The sequence below is a fragment of the Malania oleifera genome, chromosome 5 (assembly GCF_029873635.1).
Source record: "Malania oleifera isolate guangnan ecotype guangnan chromosome 5, ASM2987363v1, whole genome shotgun sequence".
NCBI classification, from domain to species: domain Eukaryota; kingdom Viridiplantae; phylum Streptophyta; class Magnoliopsida; order Santalales; family Ximeniaceae; genus Malania; species Malania oleifera.
In genome coordinates, this window is record NC_080421.1 from 92,473,898 (window position 1) to 92,495,719 (window position 21,822).

A 21,822-nucleotide genomic window follows, 5' to 3' on the forward strand; every position below is an offset into this window, starting at 1 on the left:
AAATTCAACTATACATTCATTGTTCTATACTAAACAATATTAAACTACCATTCTTGAACTTTACAAATCACTACTATATCCCACTAAACAGATGTGGGTATTTCTGTTTGATTTCTTCTTCAAGCTCCCAAGAAGCTTCCTCCACCTCGTGATTCCTCCACAGGACTTTTATTAGTGGTATTTTCTTACTACGCAATTCCTGTTCTTTTTTCTCTAAGATCTGCACTTGAACTTCCTCATAAGTTAGAGCATTACTGAATTCTAACTCTGCATAACTGATGATATGGGAAGGATCTGGGATGTATTTTCTTAACATAGAGACGTGAAATACATCATGTTTTTTGTACAAAGCTAGTGGTAAAGCTAGGCGATAGGCAACTAACCTAATCTTCTCAAGTATTTCAAAAGGGCCAATAAACCTAGGGCTTAACTTACCCTTTTTCCCAAATCTCATAACTCCCTTCAGTGGTGCTATTTTCAAAAATACATGATCATCCACTTTAAATTCCAATGCCTGGCCGCGAGTGTCTGCGTAGCTCTTCTGCAGACTCTGTGCTACACTAATTCTATCTTTAATAACTCGGACTTTATCATACGCCTGCTGCACTACTCTGGCCCCAAAACTCGCCTCTCACCTAGCTTATCCCAGTATAAAGGAGAATGGCACCTCCTACCATAAAGTGGTTCGTAAGGTGCCATGCCAATGTTGGCCTGATGGCTGTTATTGTAGGCAAACTTAATCAGCGGCAAATACTGGGTTTAGCTACCCCCAACGTCCAATACTCACGCTCACAGCATATCCTTGAGTACCTGAATCGTTCTCTCTGTTTGACCATCTATCTGAGGATGAAAAGCGGTGTTGAATGCTAACTGAAACCCCAAAGCCTCCTAAAAACTCTTTCAAAACCGTGATATAAAGCGTGGGCCACGGTCTGAGACTATAGACATAGGCACTCCTTGGGGTCGAACAATCTCCTGAATATAAATCTTTGTCAATCTGTTCATAGGGTAACTAACTTTAATAGTAGAAAATGAGTTGTCTTCATTAGTTGATCCACAGTTACCCAGATGGCATTCTGACCGTGCGGTGCTGGCGGTAGCCCAGTGATGAAATCCATCGATATATGGTCTCATTTCCACTCAGGAATAAATAATGGTTGTAACTGGTCTACCGGTCTTTGGTACTCAAGATTAACCTGCTGGCATGTCAAACACTACCATTCAAATTCGGTAATTTCCCTTTTCATTCCACTCCACCAGAATTACTCTCGCAGATCCCTGTATATTTTAGTACTGCCGAGATGGACTGTGTATAGTGATCTGTGAGCCTCTTCTAAAATCGTTCTTCTAATATCATCATCTGCAGACACACACAATCTAGTGTGAAACCTCAGAGGTCCATCATCAGAGATACTGGACCATCCCATACTTTGGCTATTACCTCTGCTAATTCTGTGTCATCTCCCTGAGCGACTTTAATCTTTTCATATAGCGTAGGTTGCACAACCAGGCTGGCAATAAATGCCTGAGGATTATCCTCTACCAATTATATACCAAGTCTCTCCAGATCCATTAGGATCAAATGCTGAATCTCCATAACTGCCAGTGCTCGTCCCACTGATTTCCTGCTCAGAGCATCTGCTACCACATTCTCTTTCCCTGGGTGGTAAGTAATAATGCAATCATAGTCTTTAATAAGTTCTAGCCACCTTCTTTGCCTCATATTCAGCTCTTTCTGGGTAAAAAAATATTTTAAGCTTTTGTGATCCGTGAAAATTTCGCACTTCCCACCATATAGATAATGCTTCCATATTTTTAAAGCATAAACCACAACAGCTAATTCTAAATCATGCACAGGGTAGTTCTTTTCATATTCTTTAAGCTATCTAAATGCGTAGGCAATAACTCTTCTATGTTGTATTAACACACATCCAAGACCCTTCAAAAAGGTATCACTATATATCACAAATTCATCCTCTCCTGATGGAATAGCTAATACCGAAGCTAAAACCAACTGCTGCTTTAACTCCTGGAAACTCTGCTCACAATCACCGGTCCAATCGAATTTCATATTTTTCCTTGTAAGTCATGTTAATGGACCCAATAATCTAGAGAAACCATCTGCAAAGCGTTAATAGCTTGCCAATCTCAGAAAACTCCTAACCTCCTGGACATTTCCCGATCTTTCCCAACTCACTACTACCTCTATCTTACTCGAGTCAACTGATATACCTGCTTCATAAATCACATGGCCGAAAAAAGAAACCTGCCTAAGCCAGAATTCACATTTCTTGAACTTCGCATATAGCTTTCTCTCTCTTAATGTTTGTAAAACCAGCCTCAAATGATGCTCATGCTCCTCAAAACTCCTCAAGTAGACCAGTATATCGTCAATGAATACAACAACAAACTGGTCCAAGTACTGATGGAACACCTGATTCATTAAATCCATAAATACTGCTGGTGCTTTAGTCAACCTAAATGGCATCACTAGGAACTCGTAATGCCTATATCTCGTTCGAAATGTCGTCTTTGAAATGTCTTCTGTCCTAACTTTCACCTCATGATAACTCGATTGAAGGTCAATTTTAGAATAGACCTGGGTCCCCTGAAACTGATCAAACAAGTCGTCAATCTTGGGAAGAGGATATTTATTCTTAACTATTAGTTTATTTATCTCTCTGTAATCTATACACATCATCATGGTCCCATCCTTATTTTTTACATATATAATTGGTGCTCCTCAAGGCGACACACTGGGCTTGATAAATCTTTTATCTAGTAATTCCTATAATTGATCTTTTAGTTCTTTTAACTTGACTAGAGCCATTCGGTAAGGTGCTTTAGATACTAGTGCTGATCCCAGTAGAAGATCCACAACTTCACAGTCTGGTGGCAAACCAGGTAATTCTTCTGGAAAAACATATAAAAATTCTTTGACTACAGGAATATCGATTTGTTTCAATTCTTCTTTTGGCAATTCCTTTATATAGGCAACAAATCCCTGACAGCCATCTTAAATCAGTTTTTTCACCTGAATAGCTGACACAAGATGTAGCGAAGAACGTACACGTGAGCCAAGAAATTTGTATTCTTGCTCACCTGGAGGTTTGAAAATCACTTCTTTCAAATGACAATCGATACTAGCATGATTAACTGCCAACCAATCCATACCCAGAATTATATCAAATCCCTGCATGTCTAAATATCACAAGATCAGCTGGCAGTACTTTTCCCTGAATGGTCACTAGAAAGTCTTTGAGTATTCTCCTACATCTCACCACTAATCCAGTCGACGTAGCTACAGCCAGCCCAACATCCAACAATCGTGCCTCATACCTCGTCAACTTAGCATACACCAACGAAATAAAAGAATGTGTAGCACCTGTATCAAATAGAACAACAAATTTATATGAAAAAGAAATAAGGGTACCTGTGACGACGTCTCCAACAGTCTCTGTGTCAACGCATACACCCTCGTCGGTGCCGTGTTCCTCTGTTGGCCTACACGAGGCACCTGATGACCACCCTAGTTCGGTCTGGGAGCTAGTGCATAAATCAATGGCATCCGACATGTTCGAGCCATATAACCAGGTCTCCCACAACGGTAGCAGACATTCTCCCTCAATCGATACTCACCTGGATATCTCCGTCCACATCTGGGGCAAGTGATATAAGGTTGTCCACCCTGAAATCCACTGGGCTCTACCATCTGCCTCTGATCCCCACCAGATCTATCTCCTCTCCAAGGGCCTCGACTGGACCCCACCTAAAAACTCGAGGGTGCGATCCTCTTCTTCTGGTTTTGCATCTCTGTCTCTTTCAGCAAACTCTCCTATGCTATTATGGCCCTATCAACCAACTCTGAGAAAGTCTTGTATCCTCAGTACTGCCACCTGCTTATAAATATCTCACCTCAAATTTCTCTCAATCATCCAAACCTTTTTAGCTTCATCTGGAACGATATAAAGGCAGAAACGCGACAATTCGATAAATTTCGCCACGTACTGCTGGACTGTCATCGATCCCTAGGACAAGCTCAAAAACTCCTGTACCCTAACCTCTCTGACCGAGGCAGGATAGTATCTATCAAAGAATATGTCCCTGAATTGGACTCAAGTCATCGGTACTGGAATTGCTCTTTGGTCCGGTGATACCTCGTGGAAGAAAGGCTTGAAAAGGATTAGATGTTACTACTCATATCAACAAGGTACACCTTTCTTTTTGGGAGTCTTTCCATACGAACTCCACAATTAAGCGTACTTGGCTTGGGGTAATCTTAGGATGGGTGACCTTTTAGGAAGTTTTCTCAGAAAATGTGTGAGTAAGGACAAAACACACTGAAAATGACATGTGTTGGTCTGTGAGGCTAGTCATTAGTTCAATAAGGCCCACCCCCTATCGTATGGTTCAGGTGGAGGAGGAGAGACGCATTGCTCCCTGACAGACCCAGGTTGGGGTGTTACAAAATGGTATCAGAGCGATTACCCAGCCAGAAGTGTGATAAGATTCACATTGTCTGGATTTGGAAATGTAGGTTCACAATGGGGACGTTGCGTTCTGTAAGTGGAGGAGAATGTGATACCCCATGGAAGAAAGGCTTGAAAAGGATTAGATGTTACTACCTATATCAACGAGGTCCCATAAGAACTCCACAATTAAGTGTGCTTGGCTTGGAGTAATCTTGGGATGGGTGACCTTTCGGGAAGTTTTCTTAGGAAGTGTGTGAGTGAGGATAAAACACACTAAAAAGGACATGTGTTGGTCTGTGGTTCTAGTCATTACTTCGATAAGGCTCACCCCCTATTGTCTGGTCCAGGTGGAGGAGGAGAGACGCAGTACTCCCTAGTAGACCCAAGTTGAGGTGTTACAGCTCCTCCAATAGTCTAGTGGTCGTCCACCATCTCTCGGCCTCCCCTATCAACTTATACGTAGCATAAAGGACCTTTTGCTCATCAGTGCAGTGAAGTACTATCAAAATCTTCTCTATCTTTTGCACCCAATTCTCCGTAATTGCAAGATTAGCCGCTCCTGAAAATGCTGGCTGGTTCATTTTATAAATTTCTCTATCGTGCACCCGTGAGCTAGCTATGGACCTCCCTACTCCCTAGAGTTTCGAGCAACCTCAGTCATAACTTGCTGAGCCACACTGCATAGCACAGCATATGAATCCCTGCCTTTTGCACCAGAAGGCCCAACTCCGTTATCACCACTAGCATGAGTGCTACTACCTCCTGAGTCCATCTTGCAATATTACCAAATTATTTTAAGTATCTGAATTTTATACTACTATACTAACTAAAATACCCCTAATCTCTCATTACTATTTTAAGGTCGAGCTGTACCGTATAAAAATAGAAATCATCGATAGTTTGCTATGGTTTTCCTAGAATCGTCACCCCAAGAAAATCATAGAAACCACCCCGAAATTCTACCCCCAAAACCACATAACAAAACCCTAAATTTTCATCCTAATTCCCCAACATCAATTTCACTAATACCTTGTTCCACTCTTCTTAAGATTCTATTTCTAAATTTTGGTATTGTTTTCCACTGTACTCTAGAGTTTACAGAACCTAGTAACCTAGGCTTTGATACCAAACTGTAATGACTCAAAAATTACACCATTTTTTTTTATCTATAGATAAATTACCATGCCTGCTATAGCATCTCAAGCCTCAGATAGGCACTGAGGTATTCCTGTACATAATAAATACACCTATGCAGCGGAAAACATAAAGTCATACATCCATATATATAAATACAATACCCGAATTCAATGTTTCTAAACCATAGATACATTACACTTCCCACCAATACCACCTACTCAAAACATAAACCTCAAAATATGCTTACCCTATCGACAGGGCAAATAAAATGTCCCTCTATCTACGAGCTTGATCTGCTCGCCTAACTGGATCACCTAAAAAATGTTAGAGTAATGGGGTGAGACGACGCTTAGTAAGTGGAAATATGCTATTACTAGTGTGTGGCGACCGAGTTGCATAAATACTATAACGATATCTGAAACTGTATAAGCAGGTAAATCAGTATAAAGTATAGCTTACATTCATCATAGTTTAAAATATAACCGTATCATCTGAGGTTTCTACTTGTCATACTTCTAATATTATACTATATTCATTGAATGCTGCAAATCTGTATACATATACATAACTGAGATTTTTCCCTAGAAAACAGTATGTCATGATTTGACCCCTCATGGTAGGATTGTGCGACCTGTAGGCTGGACTTAACTCTGGTTGGCCTGTCAGGTAAGTCACTGTACTTTACCCTTCCTCAGTTTAGCCAAACTGTATCCTCTCCTAAGCACGAAACTGGAAAAACTAACTCGTTAAACCGGGCCCCCTTAACCCAGAGTTTTGGGGAGACTGCAAGCTCTCCGAGCGCGGTTGACAGAATCCACATACTATCTAAGATATGTGGTTGCACTTTGATATGAGAATAGCAACGGTACTGTGCTCTGCTGTTTGAATCTATCTGAAATTTTCTCAGGGTTCTGATATTGTGTGATACTAATATATATTTATTTATCTTACTGTTTTAACATGATTTCAAAATAATCATAACACTATAAATCTGAATTGAAATATCTGTGTGAAATATCTGTAATATATGTCTGGAATTTCTAACTGAATAGTCTGTAATGTCTGATTGTTATGATTTTAGAAATCATGACATTCTGAAAAATACTATAAATCTTACTTTCTGCTAATATATTGTATAACTGGATATCTGTAAAATTGCATAATCAACATACTAAACTATAACAAACTCATGCCACACAATTGAGTAATTAAAATCTCATGCTCAATTTCTGTAATTCCACTATAATAATAATAATCATAATATTCTGGAAAAACTGATCAATATGCTTATATATATATATAAACATAATCTTCTATTATACATTCTAAAATCCCTAACACAACATATTTCCCTTACCTAATTATGGAAAAGTCCCTACTACATCTGGTCGTACACCCGTAGGGTTCCCCGCTCAACACTCTGAAAATAACATTTCCTAGAATAAAACTTCAGTATTTCTTTAACTTCTACATTTTCTATAACTATGGGAAAGACAAATGCTAAACAAAAACCTTACCTTGAATTTGGGATGGAGTTCAAGTCAGCCCAACCAACGATCCACTTCGGCAGACTTGAAGAGAACTTTCCTAAGAGCGTCGTGGCGGCCTCGGATCGTCGAACCGGCGAGAAACGGAGTCGGAATCGAAGAGAGAAGGGGAGAGGTCGTCTAGAGAGAGAAAATGAGGGTTCCTGCGTTTTTTTTTTCGCGAAAATCCAGTTTTTAACTTACTTATAGACCTAAATTCGTCGTCAAGACACGTCATCTTGTCGACGAGTCCATGAAGGAAGTTCGTCGACGAGCATAAACCCCTCATCGACGAATTTTAGATTGCCAAAACCCCCTTCTCGGTATCTTCTCATCGACGAGACACGTGTCTATGTCGACGAGCTTCATTAGAGTACTTGTCGACGAAGTCTTGCATTCGTCGACAAGACGCCTTTTAAGTCCCTTTTAAAATTTTCCTTCCCTATTCTTTTATTATTTAATTCCAATAATTTTCTAGGTTATTACAATAAGCTTCAATCGTATTACTCTAATACCACTTGTTAGAAAATTTCCAGAAGAAGGATTTCCAGCTTATTTTATGAACCATGGTCAAGTAAAAATAAGAAAAGAAATTCATGATATGCCTTGCTCTATTTCCACCAAAACAACCACTCTTTGATGTGAGTACCTCTTGATTCCTTAATTATATTCCTTTTGATTAATTTTCTATTATGCAGAAACTACTTAATTTTCTCTCCTTAATCATTGATATGTTTGATTAAGTGATGGGGACTAAACTTGATTGAGTGGATAAAGAGATCAAGAGACCTTTATATAAAAGTCCCTAAGTAACTCAGTCCATTAAAGAGTTGTAAATATTCACATAAGACATTTTCTTTCCTTCAAGGTAAATTTACCTTGATCAAATGTGATACATTCCTCAATAATATATTAATTAAGGAGATTGATAACTTTGGTCAACGTATCTTGGAAGACTTTTCATTAACCATAAAGGATACAAACTTTGGTCACATGTATAATTTATTCATGTTTTAAGATATAAACTAAATATTGATTAATCATTTAAAGGGTAAAAACTACTCACATCTTCTGAAGTTTGACAAAAAGACAGGTACCTCCCCCGAGGTATCAAAAATTACATGGACCTTTCTTAAGATTTCAAAAATGACACAAACCTCCATTGAGGTTACTCACATCTTCTGAAATTTGACAAAAGGATAGGTACCTCCCCCGAGGTATCAAAAATTACATGGACCTTTCTTAAGGTTTCAAAAATGACATAAACCTCCATAAAGGTTTGTGAGAAAGACAAAAATCTTCCTTCAAAAAACTTGTCTTTTTGCAAAATATAAGAAGATGTTTGTATTTTTTTTTATCAAATTTCAGGGAAGGTCCCTTAAATTCTTGAAACTTTAAGAAAAGTCCTTAGACTTTTCGAAATCTTGGGAGAGGTTAGTGTCTTTTATCAAATCTCGAGATAGGTCAATACACATACACCCTATGTGATCATGAAAATCACTTACACACACATCTTTAAAATTTTAGCAACAAGAGCATAAAGTATCTTCAAATCTTAAAGAATTAATCACCTTTGAGTCATTCTTAATGGCTAGTCTATCTCTAGCATTATGTTGAGTTCGTAAGAACTTATGAAAGTATTATCTTTATAATGTGTGTTTGTGTGTTTTTTTTTTTTTTTAAATCTTTCCAAAAATGCTATCAAATTAGCTTTTTAGTAGCTTGGATCAAAGGCAAATTAAACTCTGAAGAATAAAATCAAATTAAGGTTTGGTAATAAAATCTCGAAACTAGAGGTATTTTGATGCATTTGCAAGCAACACAAGATAGATTTTGCAGTTTTAAAGAGAATATATTTTATTGAGGTCCAAAATCATAATGGATTCTATATTTTTTTAAAAATTAAAAATATAATTAAAATAAAGAGTTCAAAGCAAATATTAACAAGGATTATGACTAAAAAATATTAAATAAATAAATTGTCAATGACTTAAAAATAATGATTTTTGTGATCATCTTTTTGTCCTTCAAATAAAATGACGTGTGTTTGAATTTCTATTAGTGCATGGAAGAGAGTATAGAGGGAGGCATTTTGTGCAAGCCTTGGAGAAACTTATTTAGAGGAATTTTTTTTAAAAATAAAAAATTATCTTTTAATTTTAATGAACCAAAGAAAGAAAATGTTTTAAATAAATTAAAATTTTTAAAAAATTTTATGGCATACCCATGTATCATTTACATTACATATGTTTGTAGTAAATACATGGATGCCATTAAGGATATGTATGATAGACTAGCATTAGAATTGTAGAAAAAGATTCTAGAGAGTTTTCAATCACTATAGGTGAAAATCAATGTTTTGCTTTGAAACCTTATATTTTTTATTTTAGAAATGAGTGAAATAGTTAGGAATAAGACAAAATATATGAAATATAATTTTAGTAATGTAAGGAATAATAATAGAGAGAAGATTACTGGATAATCAACAGATTAATAACATTGATAGATTTATATATTTTGATTTATTATGTAAGGTGAAGGGAAAATTAAAGAAGATGTAGTACATAAAATTAAGATGTGTGGGTAAAATGAAAGAGTGCGTTAAATGTGTTGTGTGATCGTAAAATATTCTTAAAATTAAAAGGAAAGTTTTATACAACGATTATAAGACCAACTATGCTTTATGGTGTAGAATATTTGACAACTAAGAAATAACATATATATAAAATGAAAGTTGCCAAGATGCGTATGTTAAGGTGGAGGAGTGATTTAACATTAAAAGATAAAGTGAAAAAATGAGCATATGCACAATAATTTAGGCATAACATTGGTTGAAAATAAAATAAGGGAGTGACGACTTAGATGACTTAAGCATTTGAAACACAGACGTACACTTGCGAGGATGATTTAGTTAGTTATTATTTTTGACATGAAAATGGGTAGGAGTATAACTTAAACAATATGAAACGAGACAATAAGAAATAATTTAATAACTTTTAATCTAATAGAAGAAAGTGTGTGAATGGATGAAACATGTAACCAATCCCACCTAAAGGGAGGTAAGGTATGGTGTCATTATTGTTGTCTGTTATCTCCACAATTAATAAGATATAGACTAAAAGATTGGTACATATGGCCCTAAAGTTCAAAACTTTACCTTACAAAATAAATTATTCATACAAATGCAATGCACAAACTAATTTGTCAATTTTGAATTAACACCCATACAAATATCCAGTTGGTTTGTTTGCAGCATCAATCATCGCCATTCTACAATCCCATATCATTGAGGAAATTCCGGCGGCTCGATTCAACGGCCGTCAATCATCTCTCTCTCTCTCTCTCTCTGGTATTCGATTTTGATTCTTTAAACCTTTCCAAAACCCTAAGATGTCGTCCGGGCGCAAATTTCTTTAGACAATGAAGCGAGTGTGGAAAATCTCAGATGCCACCCACGCAGAAAACTTTCTCCGTAGATGCTCTGCAAAACCCAGAACCCTTACGACCCCATTACTTACCCTAACAAGGGCCTCAACTAGCAATTTTTTCCGACAAAACTATGCTCACAACCGCTGCTTATGCTCCATCAGGTTCCCGGACATAATTGGCTTGTTCGTCGATAAGCCTCTCTTGTTGGACGGTCGAACCAAGGAAGCTCTGAGCAAGGATGTGTCACGGTTGAGAGATGAGTTGATACAAAACATTGAAGACTATGACAAGGTTGTAGGAATCTTGGAGGAGAAAGGTGATCCGTTGTTCAAGATTTATGCGGATGGGTCTGCTTTGGTTGAGCTGCTGGGGCAGTTGTTTCGTTCATGGCCTTACTTAGCTCTCGAGGTCTGTTACCTATGTCTGCAGACTGGTATTAGCATGTTTGAAGTACTCGTCTTGTGTTTGAAAGCAAAGCTGCAATTTTTAAGCTTGTAAGATAAAAAAAAGTGCTCTGTAAACGGGAACTGAGTAGTTCATTTTATTTATTGAAATAAGAAGTATGTTGCATTTTGCCCTTTTAGGCTGGGGGGATAGCTAAGAAAAGTGTTTTACTTGTTGATTAATAATTTGCTTTGTGTGATTCATGGTGTTCATGTTTTCCATGGAAACTGATGAGTCCAGTGTGTTTTACGTACGACTAAAGGAGTGCTCAGTGTATCTTTGATTGCAGTTATGTAAGCCTATTGTTTCCCGTAACAATTAAGATATGTGGTTGTAAAGATTTGAATGAATGAGGCCCTTATCTTCTTAAATTGGGCAGTCACTGATGTTTTCATATTACACTAATAGGGTGTTAAATCCAAGTAATATATGTGTTATACGAGAAGGAGGATTGGTCACTGTATTCATAAGATGGCACTCATTACTGCAGCTCCCACCACCCTCTTTCTCAGTGTTTACCAAGCATACTGGTGAATGGCCTTATGTTATTACCAGGGCTATTCAAGACAAGAACTCATTCAGTTCCAATACCTATTTTTAAATAATATTTTATTTATAAATATGGCTATAAGTTTACAACCAGGGGAAATACAATGTCAAGGAAGAAAAATCTTGAACTTTTTTGTCATTAAAGATTATTTCTTTGAAAATATTATATTTTCCTTCTTTTATTGTCCAATATCAATTTATTGCTTACCTGCAGGTTTTAAATTGGAGAAGGAAACAGGCAGATAGTGGCATTCCTATGTCATCAGAGGAGTATGCCAAGTGTATTTCAGTTGCCGGTAGAATTAAGAATGTTGACCTTGCAGTTGAGTTGTTTACAGAGGCTACTAACATGCGCATTAAGACGGCTTCAACTTATAACGCTCTGATGGGTGCTTATATGTGCAATGGTTTTTCTGAGAAATGCCAGTCACTGTTTCGGGATTTCAAGAGGGAAGCAAGTTGTAGTCCTACAATTGTAACATACAACATTCTTATTTCTGTCTTTGGTCGCTTGATGCTGGTAGATCATATGGAGGCAACTTTTCGGGAGATAAAAGATTTAAATCTTTCTCCTAATTTGAGTACATACAATAATTTAATTGCAGGATATGTTACAGCTTGGATGTGGGATAATATGGAAAAAACTTTTAGTACGATGAAGGAAGGATCTGTCATGCCTGATATTAACACCTACTTGCTAATGCTTCGAGGTTATGTGCATTCGGGAAATTTGGAAAAGATGGAAGGGGTGTATGATCTAGTAAAACATCATGTAAATGACAATGGAATTCCATTGATCAGATCCATGATTTGTGCATATTGTAAGAGTTCCAGTGCTGATAGGGTTAAAAAAATTGAGGAACTGTTGAGACTTATTCCAGAAAAGGAGTATAAGCCTTGGTTGAATGTGCTATTGATTAGGGTTTATGCACAGGAGGATCTGGTGGAGGGGATGGAGAATTTAATAAATGAGGCGTTTGAACGTAAGACTTCTGTAACAACTGTGGGTGTGATGCGTTCCATTGTTGCTAGTTATTTCCGGTGCAAAGCTGTGGATAAGCTTGAAAACTTTGTGAAGCGTGCAGAGTGTGCTGGATGGAGGATTTGTCGGTCCCTATATCACTGTAAGATGGTCATGTATGCATTTGAAAAGCGCTTGGGGAAAATGGAGGGGGTCCTTAATGAGTTGGCGAATGTTAACTTGGGTTGCACCAAAAAAACATTTGCTATAATGTGTATGGCCTACTCAATGTGTGGTCAGAGACATAAAGTTAAGCAAGTACTAGGCTTGATGTGCAAGCATGGGTATGAAATTCCTTTGCATGCATTCCCTTCATAATGCATCCTTCCAAGCGGCAACATATTGTTCAATGAAAGTGGTCAAAGTGGCATTCTGCCAATGATAAGTGAAGTCCATCAGATGAATAACAAATTACGATATCATGCAAAGGTAAACTACGTCTTGCTTTATTGTGCTTTTAAAAAAAAAAAAAAAAAAACTAACTATCATATGTTAGCATGCATCTGTGTTGCATCATTATCATTAACGTCTGTTCACAATATTGCTTGTTATTGCCTTTTGCAATTATTTTTTAATGAAAAATTCTTTGCTAAATTTTATTGTACGAAACTCTATATCTTTCTGTGCTATGTACATCCCCCCTCCGCCCCCCCAAACCAAACGTGAAAAAAATTTCCCCCTTTTTAGTATGGATTTTTTAGGCATTTTATTTATTTATTAATGTGGTAGGATTTTCATTTTGCTTCAAACATTTGATGCTAGAGTGCTTCTAGTATTTTGAGATATAGTTTTAATTTAGCAACCTCTTATCCAAAAAAAAAAAATTTAAAAAATTTCGTAAAGTAGATGGAGAGGAGAAGAAGAGAAGAATAAAGAAGAGGAAAAAGTCACGAGGCAGTTTTCTGGAGCATACATACAGCTCCAGGTCTGCCCTCTTATCGTTAATTATAAAAAAGACACGAAAGTCAAAAGTGCCCCTACTAGAACATATACTTACTAAAACAGCATAATCTCCTCACTATCCTCGAGCTGGAGCCTGGAGGTGTATAAATATAACATAACCCCAGCATGTAACAACCACTAGACAAGGCAGTCTTAAATAAAGCCTTGGTGGAACCATCGCCTAATTAATCCAAATATTTCATAAATGGAGTAATGACAACCATCCTTTTTTTTTTGGATAAGAGAAAATGAATTAAGCTTAAGAGGAATGCCGAGGAGTGCCTTGATGGCCAGTTCTGTATCAGCTGCTGGCTCCTCGCTAGGACTAGTATTTCATTGTAGTCGGGGACTGGCTAGTTTTGTGAAGCAATTCATGAAGTAGTCCAGAAAGGAAACTGTTGCGATCCGACTCGGCGTACCCCCACCTTCGCCTTTGCGCATACTACTACAGTTAGATTTTGGTACCAGTATCAGTTGCCAAAGCCTTCTCTTGAATTCTTCCAGCCTCTCCCATATCTCTCGCCTTGCTGCGCACTTGCAGTGTCATCTTTCTGTCTCAGATCTGAAGATTTGAACTCGGACCGGGACCAGACCTGGATTTGACAAACTCCTTGATGGTGAGTTTGAACCTTGAATCCAATGGTCTGGACTGGTTTTAATAATCAGAAACTGAGCATCCACAGCCATTTAATACAATTGAAATCATGTTCGGCCACCTGCACCGCTGCAATGCTGAACACCACTCTCTGCCACCATGGTGCCATTCCCGTGAGATCTTACCCCACTCTCCCCCCCCCCCCCCCCCCGCCCCCAAAAAAAAAAAACCCACCCAAATTCTTTATTAGACCTTGCATTCCCTCAAGGGAGTAGTTTTAAGTCCAGGTTGCTGATTTAGGCTTCATTTTTAATCTTTGATCATCATATAAGGGTTTCAGGTGGTGGCCTAGAATTTCAGTGAGGAATTTCCCTTAAGCATATCTGTTGTTAGATGGTTCTAGGAGTCTTAAGTAGGGCTTACGTAGAGCACTGAACAACTGAGGAAGCTGGACTCTATCTAACCATAACATACACATGTGCTGAGTTCTCCACAATTTTTAAGCCCTCATCTCATAACTTTGCTCTGATTTGAATTCTTAAAACAATTACTCTCGGTTGTGCATCTATTCTTTTCTTTGAATCAAGTTCTGATTTGAAAAGGTTTACACAGCTGATTATACACTGATTTTTTCTTAATTTTTGTTTATTATTTTTTTAAAACAGTGCATGCATTCCATCATGTGCTGCTCCAACAAGCAGCTTATGCTTTAATTTTGTTCTGATTTCAAACATTATATTTGTTAATCATGCCAATACATGCATTTACCATGCTTTATTTTATTTTATTTTATTTATCTCATTATAAGCACACGATTCTTTCTGAATTTCAATAGTGTTGCAGCAATTATATTGTGATATTTACCAATGTTTTAAAAGGCAAAGGCGTAAGGCGAGGCGTGGCGTTTTGCCCTTTGCGAGGCGAAGCGTAAGCCTTAAGGCGTAAGCATTTTGGGACTGTATTTTTTTAAATAATTAATAAATAAAATCAATTTATATATAGTAAAAAAATGAGAAAAATTTTAAAATAATGGGGAAAAAAAAGGTGTAATTTTTAAATATCATATAGGCCAAAACATTACAAATGGTTCCCATTAATTTTTAAATTTAAAAATTAAAAAGCTTAGGCGCCTTTTAAAACATTGGTTTTTATTGTAAAAAGGGGCCCAAAATTTTTACATTAAGCCCAAAATCTTGGAATCTAGGGCAAGATAGCTCCCAGCAGCTCTGTTTGACAGCTTCGGTGTCCAATTCTTCGATCAGCAGCAAGTCAGCAACCAGCGAACCCTTCGAGCACTCGTCTCCCTCTGGCACTCTTCTACTCTAGTTGAGAGAGGAGAAGAAGCTTCGTTGAGAGAGAAGAAGAGTGGAGGCTTCATCGAGAGAGCTGAAGCTTCGTCGAGAGAGGAGAAGACTGGAGGCTTCGTCGAGAGAGCAGAAGCTATCATCGAGGAGAAGTCGTCGTTGGAGGCATCGTTGAGAGAGCAGAAGCTTTGCTGAGAGAAGAAGTTTCGTTGAAGAGAGGGAGGCAAGAGTTTTAGATTCATTCTGGGTTATTTTTTTATTTTTTATATTTATTTATGTTTTAAATCAAGCAGCCCAAAATGCGCATGCCTTTACATTTGAGGCGTAAAATGCGAGTATTTACACCTGAGGCGTATGCCTTATCCCCTGAGGCGTACGCCTTTTTGGATTTGTGCATTTCCACTTACGCCTTAAGGCGTTTTAAGCCCAAATCGTCTCAAGGCACACCTCAATAATGGCTTGTAAAACACTGATATTTGCAATCAGCAATTTCCAGATACATGCATTCCGCTTGTGTTGCACCAAATGTCCTAAATCTCTTTACATAGCCTGTCCCAAGCCCAGGTAAAGGAAGAGGGTTGTGTTAGGTAGTTGATAGCTAACGTAAAACTTGTGAGATCTGTATGATATGAATCCTTAACAAATATTCACTAGGGCGTCCCCTACGAGTGATGTGTTGCAGTTATACCACGTAGGTGTGGTGAAAAATGGACAAGGGTGGGCTAGGCCATGTCATTATGGACATGAGAGGGTGAAGAAGTTAGTGCAGGAGACTAAGGTTAGATTAGCAAATATTCACTAGGGCGTTCCCTACATGTAATGTGTTGCGGTGTTCCCTACATGTAACGTGTTGCAGTTATACCACCCTGATGTACCGAAAATGGGCTAGGTCATGTCATTCTGGACTTGAGAGGGTGAAGAAATTAGTGCAAGAGACTAGGGTTCGATTAGCAACTTGGAATATGGGGATACTTACAAGTAAAATCTTGGAGATAGTTGGCACAATAATCAGAAGAAAAATTAATGTAATCTGCCTTCAGTAAACTAAGTGGGCGAGGGAGAAGTTTGAGAAATTGAAAACTAAGGAGCTTATACACTTGAAACATAAAAATGAGGTAGGGATCATTGTAGATAAATACCTAAAAGATAGTGTGGTAGATATTAAAAATGTAGGTTAGAATCATAGAAAAATTGAGATAGCCTTAGGCTAAAGATAATAGATGTCATTAGTGCTTATGTTCCCCTAATAGGCCTAGTAGAATACCTTAAAAAACAATTTTGTTAAGGTATGGAAAGCATCATATAGGGGATACCAATGTTTGAGAAAACATACATAGGAGCTGGTTTGAATGGACACATTAGGAAGGAGAATAAAGGTTATGAGAGGATACATGGAGGACATGGATATGGAGATAAAAATGAGTTCAGTGATATGATCTTAAACTTTTTCATATCATAAGATCTTATTATAATAAATACTTGCTTTAAGAAGAGAGAAGAACACTTAATAACCTTCTAGATTAGACAAAATAAAAGTCAAATAGATTTTTCCTTAGCTAGGAGGGTAGATTGTTTATCATGTAAGTATTGTAAAGTTATCATAGGTGAAAGTTTGACTACACAACATAGAGTTTTGTTGTATTAAAAAATGGAACAAAGGGAGAAACATAAGACAATGTAAGAGATCTAGGTGGTGGAACTTGAAGGGAGAAAATTTTGAAAAGTTTAAAGATAAAATGACCAAAGTGGGGGATTGCGCAATAGGGGATAAGGTAGATGCAAATAGTCTGTGGAGTAAGATAGCTAGCTCTATTGCAAAAGATATTTTAGATGAATTTAGAGGAAGATTATCGGCTAGTAAAGAAAGTTGAGGGTTGGACCAAGATGTCCAAAAAAGCTATAAAGACAAAAAGAATTTGGTACAAAACATGCAAAAATGTAGAAACATAGAAAACTTTGAAAAGTATAAAGAGACAAGAAAAGGTGCAAAAATACCATTACTAAATATAGAGTTTATGATAATTTATATGTTAGACTAGATACAAAAGAAGGGGAAAGAGACATATTTAAACTTGCCAGGGTTAGAGAAAGAAGAATAAGGACTAGGTAATGTAAAATGTATGAAGAATGAGGATGATAATGTCTTTGTTAAAGAGGAAGACATGAAAGAGAGATGGTGAAGGTACTTTAATAAGTTGTTGAATGAAAACCAAATAGAAGGCCTAAATTTAGAATTGACAAATGAAGAAAAGACTAAAAATGTGAGATTTATTTTCAAAGTTAGAGTAAATGATGTTAAGACTACATTAAAAAAATGAGATGTAGGAAAGCTATAGGACTGCATGACATCCCAATTGAAGCTTGGAAATGCTTAGGCGATAATGGGAGTATATGGTCAACTAATTTATTCAACACAATTATAAAAACTAAGAAAATGTCAAACGAATGGAGGGAAAACACTTTAATATCTATATACAAAAACAAGGGTATTATTCAAAATTGTAATAACTATGGTGGAATTAAACTTTTGAGTGATATGATGAAACTATGAGAAAGGTTAATTGAACATTAATTGAACAAAGACTAAGGTTAGAAACAAGAGTCTTAGAAAATCTATTTGGTTTTATGCTTGGGAGATTGACTACATAAGCTATGCATCTTTTAAGAAGATTAATGGAAAAGTTAGGGAAAAGAAAGGGGACTTGCATGGTTTTTATTGACCTAGAGAAAGCCTATGATAGGGTACCTAGGGGAGTTATATGGTGGGTTTTTATAAAAAAAAGGGGACTATGCAGTAGGTAGGGGTGCGTAATTGGTTGGTTCGGAAGTAAAAAGTAGTGGAACTGGATATGTGTATATATATATACACATATATATTGGGTTCTGGGAGAATATAAACTGAACTGAATTGAACAAAACTAGTGGAACAATCGAAACCGCACTGACTAGTTCAGTTTGGTCCAAACATGAAGTGAACTGAAGTACCAAACCCGAGCTTCTTAAAAAATCAAACTGCCTAAACAGATTCCACCACCCCCCCCCCCCCCCCCCCCCAAAAGAAAAAAGAAAATGAACTTCCTAAAGAAAATACATGAGCATTCCAATTTGCATCAAATATGCAAAATACATGAGCATTCCAATTTTCATCAAATATGCAGCATTACTAGAGTCGATATATGAACATTCAAATCTGCAGCATTTCTAAAGAAAATTCTTGAAAAAGCAGCATTCAAATCTTCATCTCAATATGTGTTTTATCATTCTCAATTTCTACTCTTAGAAATATGAGTATTACTAGAATTTGTCTCCCATTTCCACCCAAATTGTAAAGAAATTGAGCCTAATATGATGAAATGTGAGAACACTACCTCGCACTCTCAGCTCTCTCTCTTGCGGTTCTCGCCTCTTCAATTCACATGAATTGATGAAGTGACGAACCAGGTTGCCTTGCAATCGCAGGAGATTGCAGATTTGCAGACTTCTGGGCTCTCTCTTGCGGTCTCACCTCTTTGATCTCACAATGACTAAAATGGAAAAGCTTTATCATGTTGATGCAGTGTTGCCTTCATTGCTTCAATTCACACGAACAATGGAACAGGCGATTTGGCGAATAGCCTATTTTGTTTACGCTCAGTTCGCTGGATGCGTCAGGTTGCAGTCTTGCAGATGCAGTTACAGAGATTTGCTTCTACTTGGTGCAGTTTTTGCAGTTTGCTACAATGGAAATGGAATCAGTGGATTTGGATTTGTTAATTGTCAGGGTTGAACTTGAAAAAACCCTAACCAGGCGAAAGCTGGTAAGTCGAATGGGAGTGGGAATGGACTGGGCTAAATGGCCATCTTAGGCTTCTGGGCAGTGGGCAGGTTAGACTTAAGTTGGGCTCTGGAGCCTGAAGGCTAACTACAAATAACTTTGGTTTTTTGGGTTCTGAACTGAAATGTAATTGGGAAAACCAAAAACCAAGCCGATAAAGTTTCAGGTGAAAAAATTAAAAACCAGAACCAAACTGAACTGATTTAAATTCGGCACCAAACTGTTTGGACTGAACAGGTTCATTTTGGTCAGTTAGTGTGGTTTGCACTGTTTTCTGCACACCCCTAGCAGTAGGTATGCTAATGTCATTGAGGATATATATGGCAGAGTAACGATTGGCATTAGGACTACAGGTGGAGACAGTAGAGAATTTCCGAACACAATAGGCGTAAAATCAAGAATTTGCTTTGAGCCCTTATCTTTTCACTTTAGTAAGTGATGAACTTACTTGGAGTATCTAAAATGAGGTCCCATGATGTATGTTGTTTTGTAGATGATATTGTGTTGATCGATGAAAGTAGGGTGGAGTAGAATCTAGGTTTGAATTATGGAGCAAAGGATTAGAATCTAGAGGTTTGAGGATAAGTAGAAATAAGACAGACTTCGTAAAATGTGACTTAAGTCATGGTAGGAGGAATATTGGAGAAGATATTAAACTTGATGGTCAAAATATTAATAGTACTAGTAGATTTTGATACCTCGGGCCTATTGTACAGGTTGAAGGAGAAATCGAAGAAGATGTAAAACATAGAGCTAAAGCAATGAAGTGCTTCTGTGTGTTGTGTGATAGTGGGATACCCTTAAAAAGATAGTTCTATAGGACAGCTAGAAGACTAGCCATGCTATATGTATGAGAATATTGGACAACTGAAAAACAACATATCTAAAAAGTAAAAGTTGCTGAAATGCGAGTGCTACAATGGATGAGTGGTATGACATTAGAAGATAAATTAAGGAATGAATATATTTGTGATAAGTTAGACGTAACACCTGTAGAAGATAAGGGAGGGACCACTTAGATGGTTTGGGTGCAAGGCAAGCCAAATAGTGTACTAGTGAGGAGGAGTGAGCTAGTTAACCTTGCTAGTAGTTGACGGGGTAGGAGTAGACCTAATAACATGAAATAGGATAGTGAGGAAGGATTTAATAGCCTGTAAGTTTAAGGAAATGCCCTCGATTGTGCGATTGGAAAAAAAGGATTCATGTAGCCCCACCTAGCGGGACTTAAAGCTGTGTTTGTTGTAGGAAAGTAGAGGAGAACAAGATTTCCTCTAAGGAATGGAAAAGATAAAAACAGTGTGATTACAAAAGAGCTGCCCTCCAATCCCCTTGCAGGTTGGGCAGTTACAACCCCCCAAAAAACCCAAAAGAATGAGCCTGAAAAGAGGCAAGAAACACAGCTATATCTCATGACAAACTAGGGGAAGTTGTGCTGTCCTTGACAATTCTAAAATTCCTTTCAATCTTTAGAGTCCATAAGGTGGCATAAACAGTGCATCTCCATGAAGCCCTATCATTTTTGGATTTTCCAAAACCCTAAAAACTCACTTGCGGGAAATCACCGACAGCCCATGGAGCTACCCAAGCTTTGCCAAAACACAAGAAAAATTAGCCACCTAGCACTGAGGAGGAGGTGTGCGTTTGTTTCATTGGACATGTGGCGCATGGAGAATGGGCCTTATAGGGTCTTCTAAGCTGGAGAAGGTCATGCGTATTACGCCTATTAAAATGTCCATCTTAAAAGGGGCCCTAGCCTTCCAAATAATGTGGTTCCAAAGAAACTGGATAGGCAAAATATTGGAGGAAGGGGTTTGCAGGAGGTGAAGGAAAAAAGATATGGTGGAGACAAGGCTTGACGAATCCCCCTCCCAAACTCTCTCCCATCTCCCTTGTTAGAAGGAAAAAAAGGCTTCAATATGTTAAGCATGGTGGTGAGCTCATCAACCTTCACTGAGATTCACAAAAAAATGGAAAGCCCAAGAGAGAGAGTCCCATTTTGAAGAACTGAAAGGTGCATTGTGAAGAGAGGCAATCGTAGAAAGATGGGGCACCAACATCTCCCATGAACTCTCACCAACCGAAACATCCTACCAAAACTGAACCCTATTGCCACTGGCCACTTTAAAATGGGTGAGAAGGAAAAGCAAACAAGCAACCTGAAACAAACTTCCAGGGGCTTGCAAAAGAAATAACACCATTTCCTCTTGTCTCCCACCCATAGTTACCAGAAAATGCCAACACCCTACCAAACCAAGCATTGATACGAACGTTTCAAAATGTGTTACATTTTCATTTCAGAACGCTAAACCTAACAGTCCAGAATTTTAACTCAATATTTTTTTCACCTTACTATAGACCCATCGTGGTACTCAATATTTTTTTCACATTCCTATGGACCCATTGTGGTCCGCCTCTTCCATGGACTCAGCATATGCAGGAGCTTTGTGTGCTGTGCTGCCTTTTCTTTTTTTATCATATTTTTTATTGGTTAAAGTGGGGAATCCTCACATTGTAATTGTATTTTTGTCATTATTAATCTATTGCATAAAATATAATCTCTTATAGATTTAGAAACACCTCAACATCCTT

General features: G+C 37.6%; 1 protein-coding gene across 4 annotated transcripts in view; it reads left to right on the top strand.

Annotated features, from left to right (window-relative positions):
- The first annotated feature begins 10,275 nt into the window (after positions 1–10,275).
- The window catches only part of LOC131156147 (pentatricopeptide repeat-containing protein At2g30780), a 37,539-nt gene continuing 25,992 nt past the window's right edge, over positions 10,276–21,822 (top strand). For 2 of the 4 annotated variants that reach the window (XR_009136921.1, XR_009136922.1), the window contains exons 1-2: positions 10,351–10,972; positions 11,772–13,007. Coding sequence is in view for 1 of the 4 variants with exons in the window: in XM_058109599.1 (XP_057965582.1) it covers positions 10,556–10,972; positions 11,772–12,896 (1,542 nt within the window). In the remaining 3 variants the exon portion in view is untranslated. Of the gene's footprint in view, positions 10,973–11,771; positions 13,174–21,822 lie in introns of those variants that run through there. The other 2 variants (XR_009136920.1, XM_058109599.1) reach the window with 2 other exon arrangements.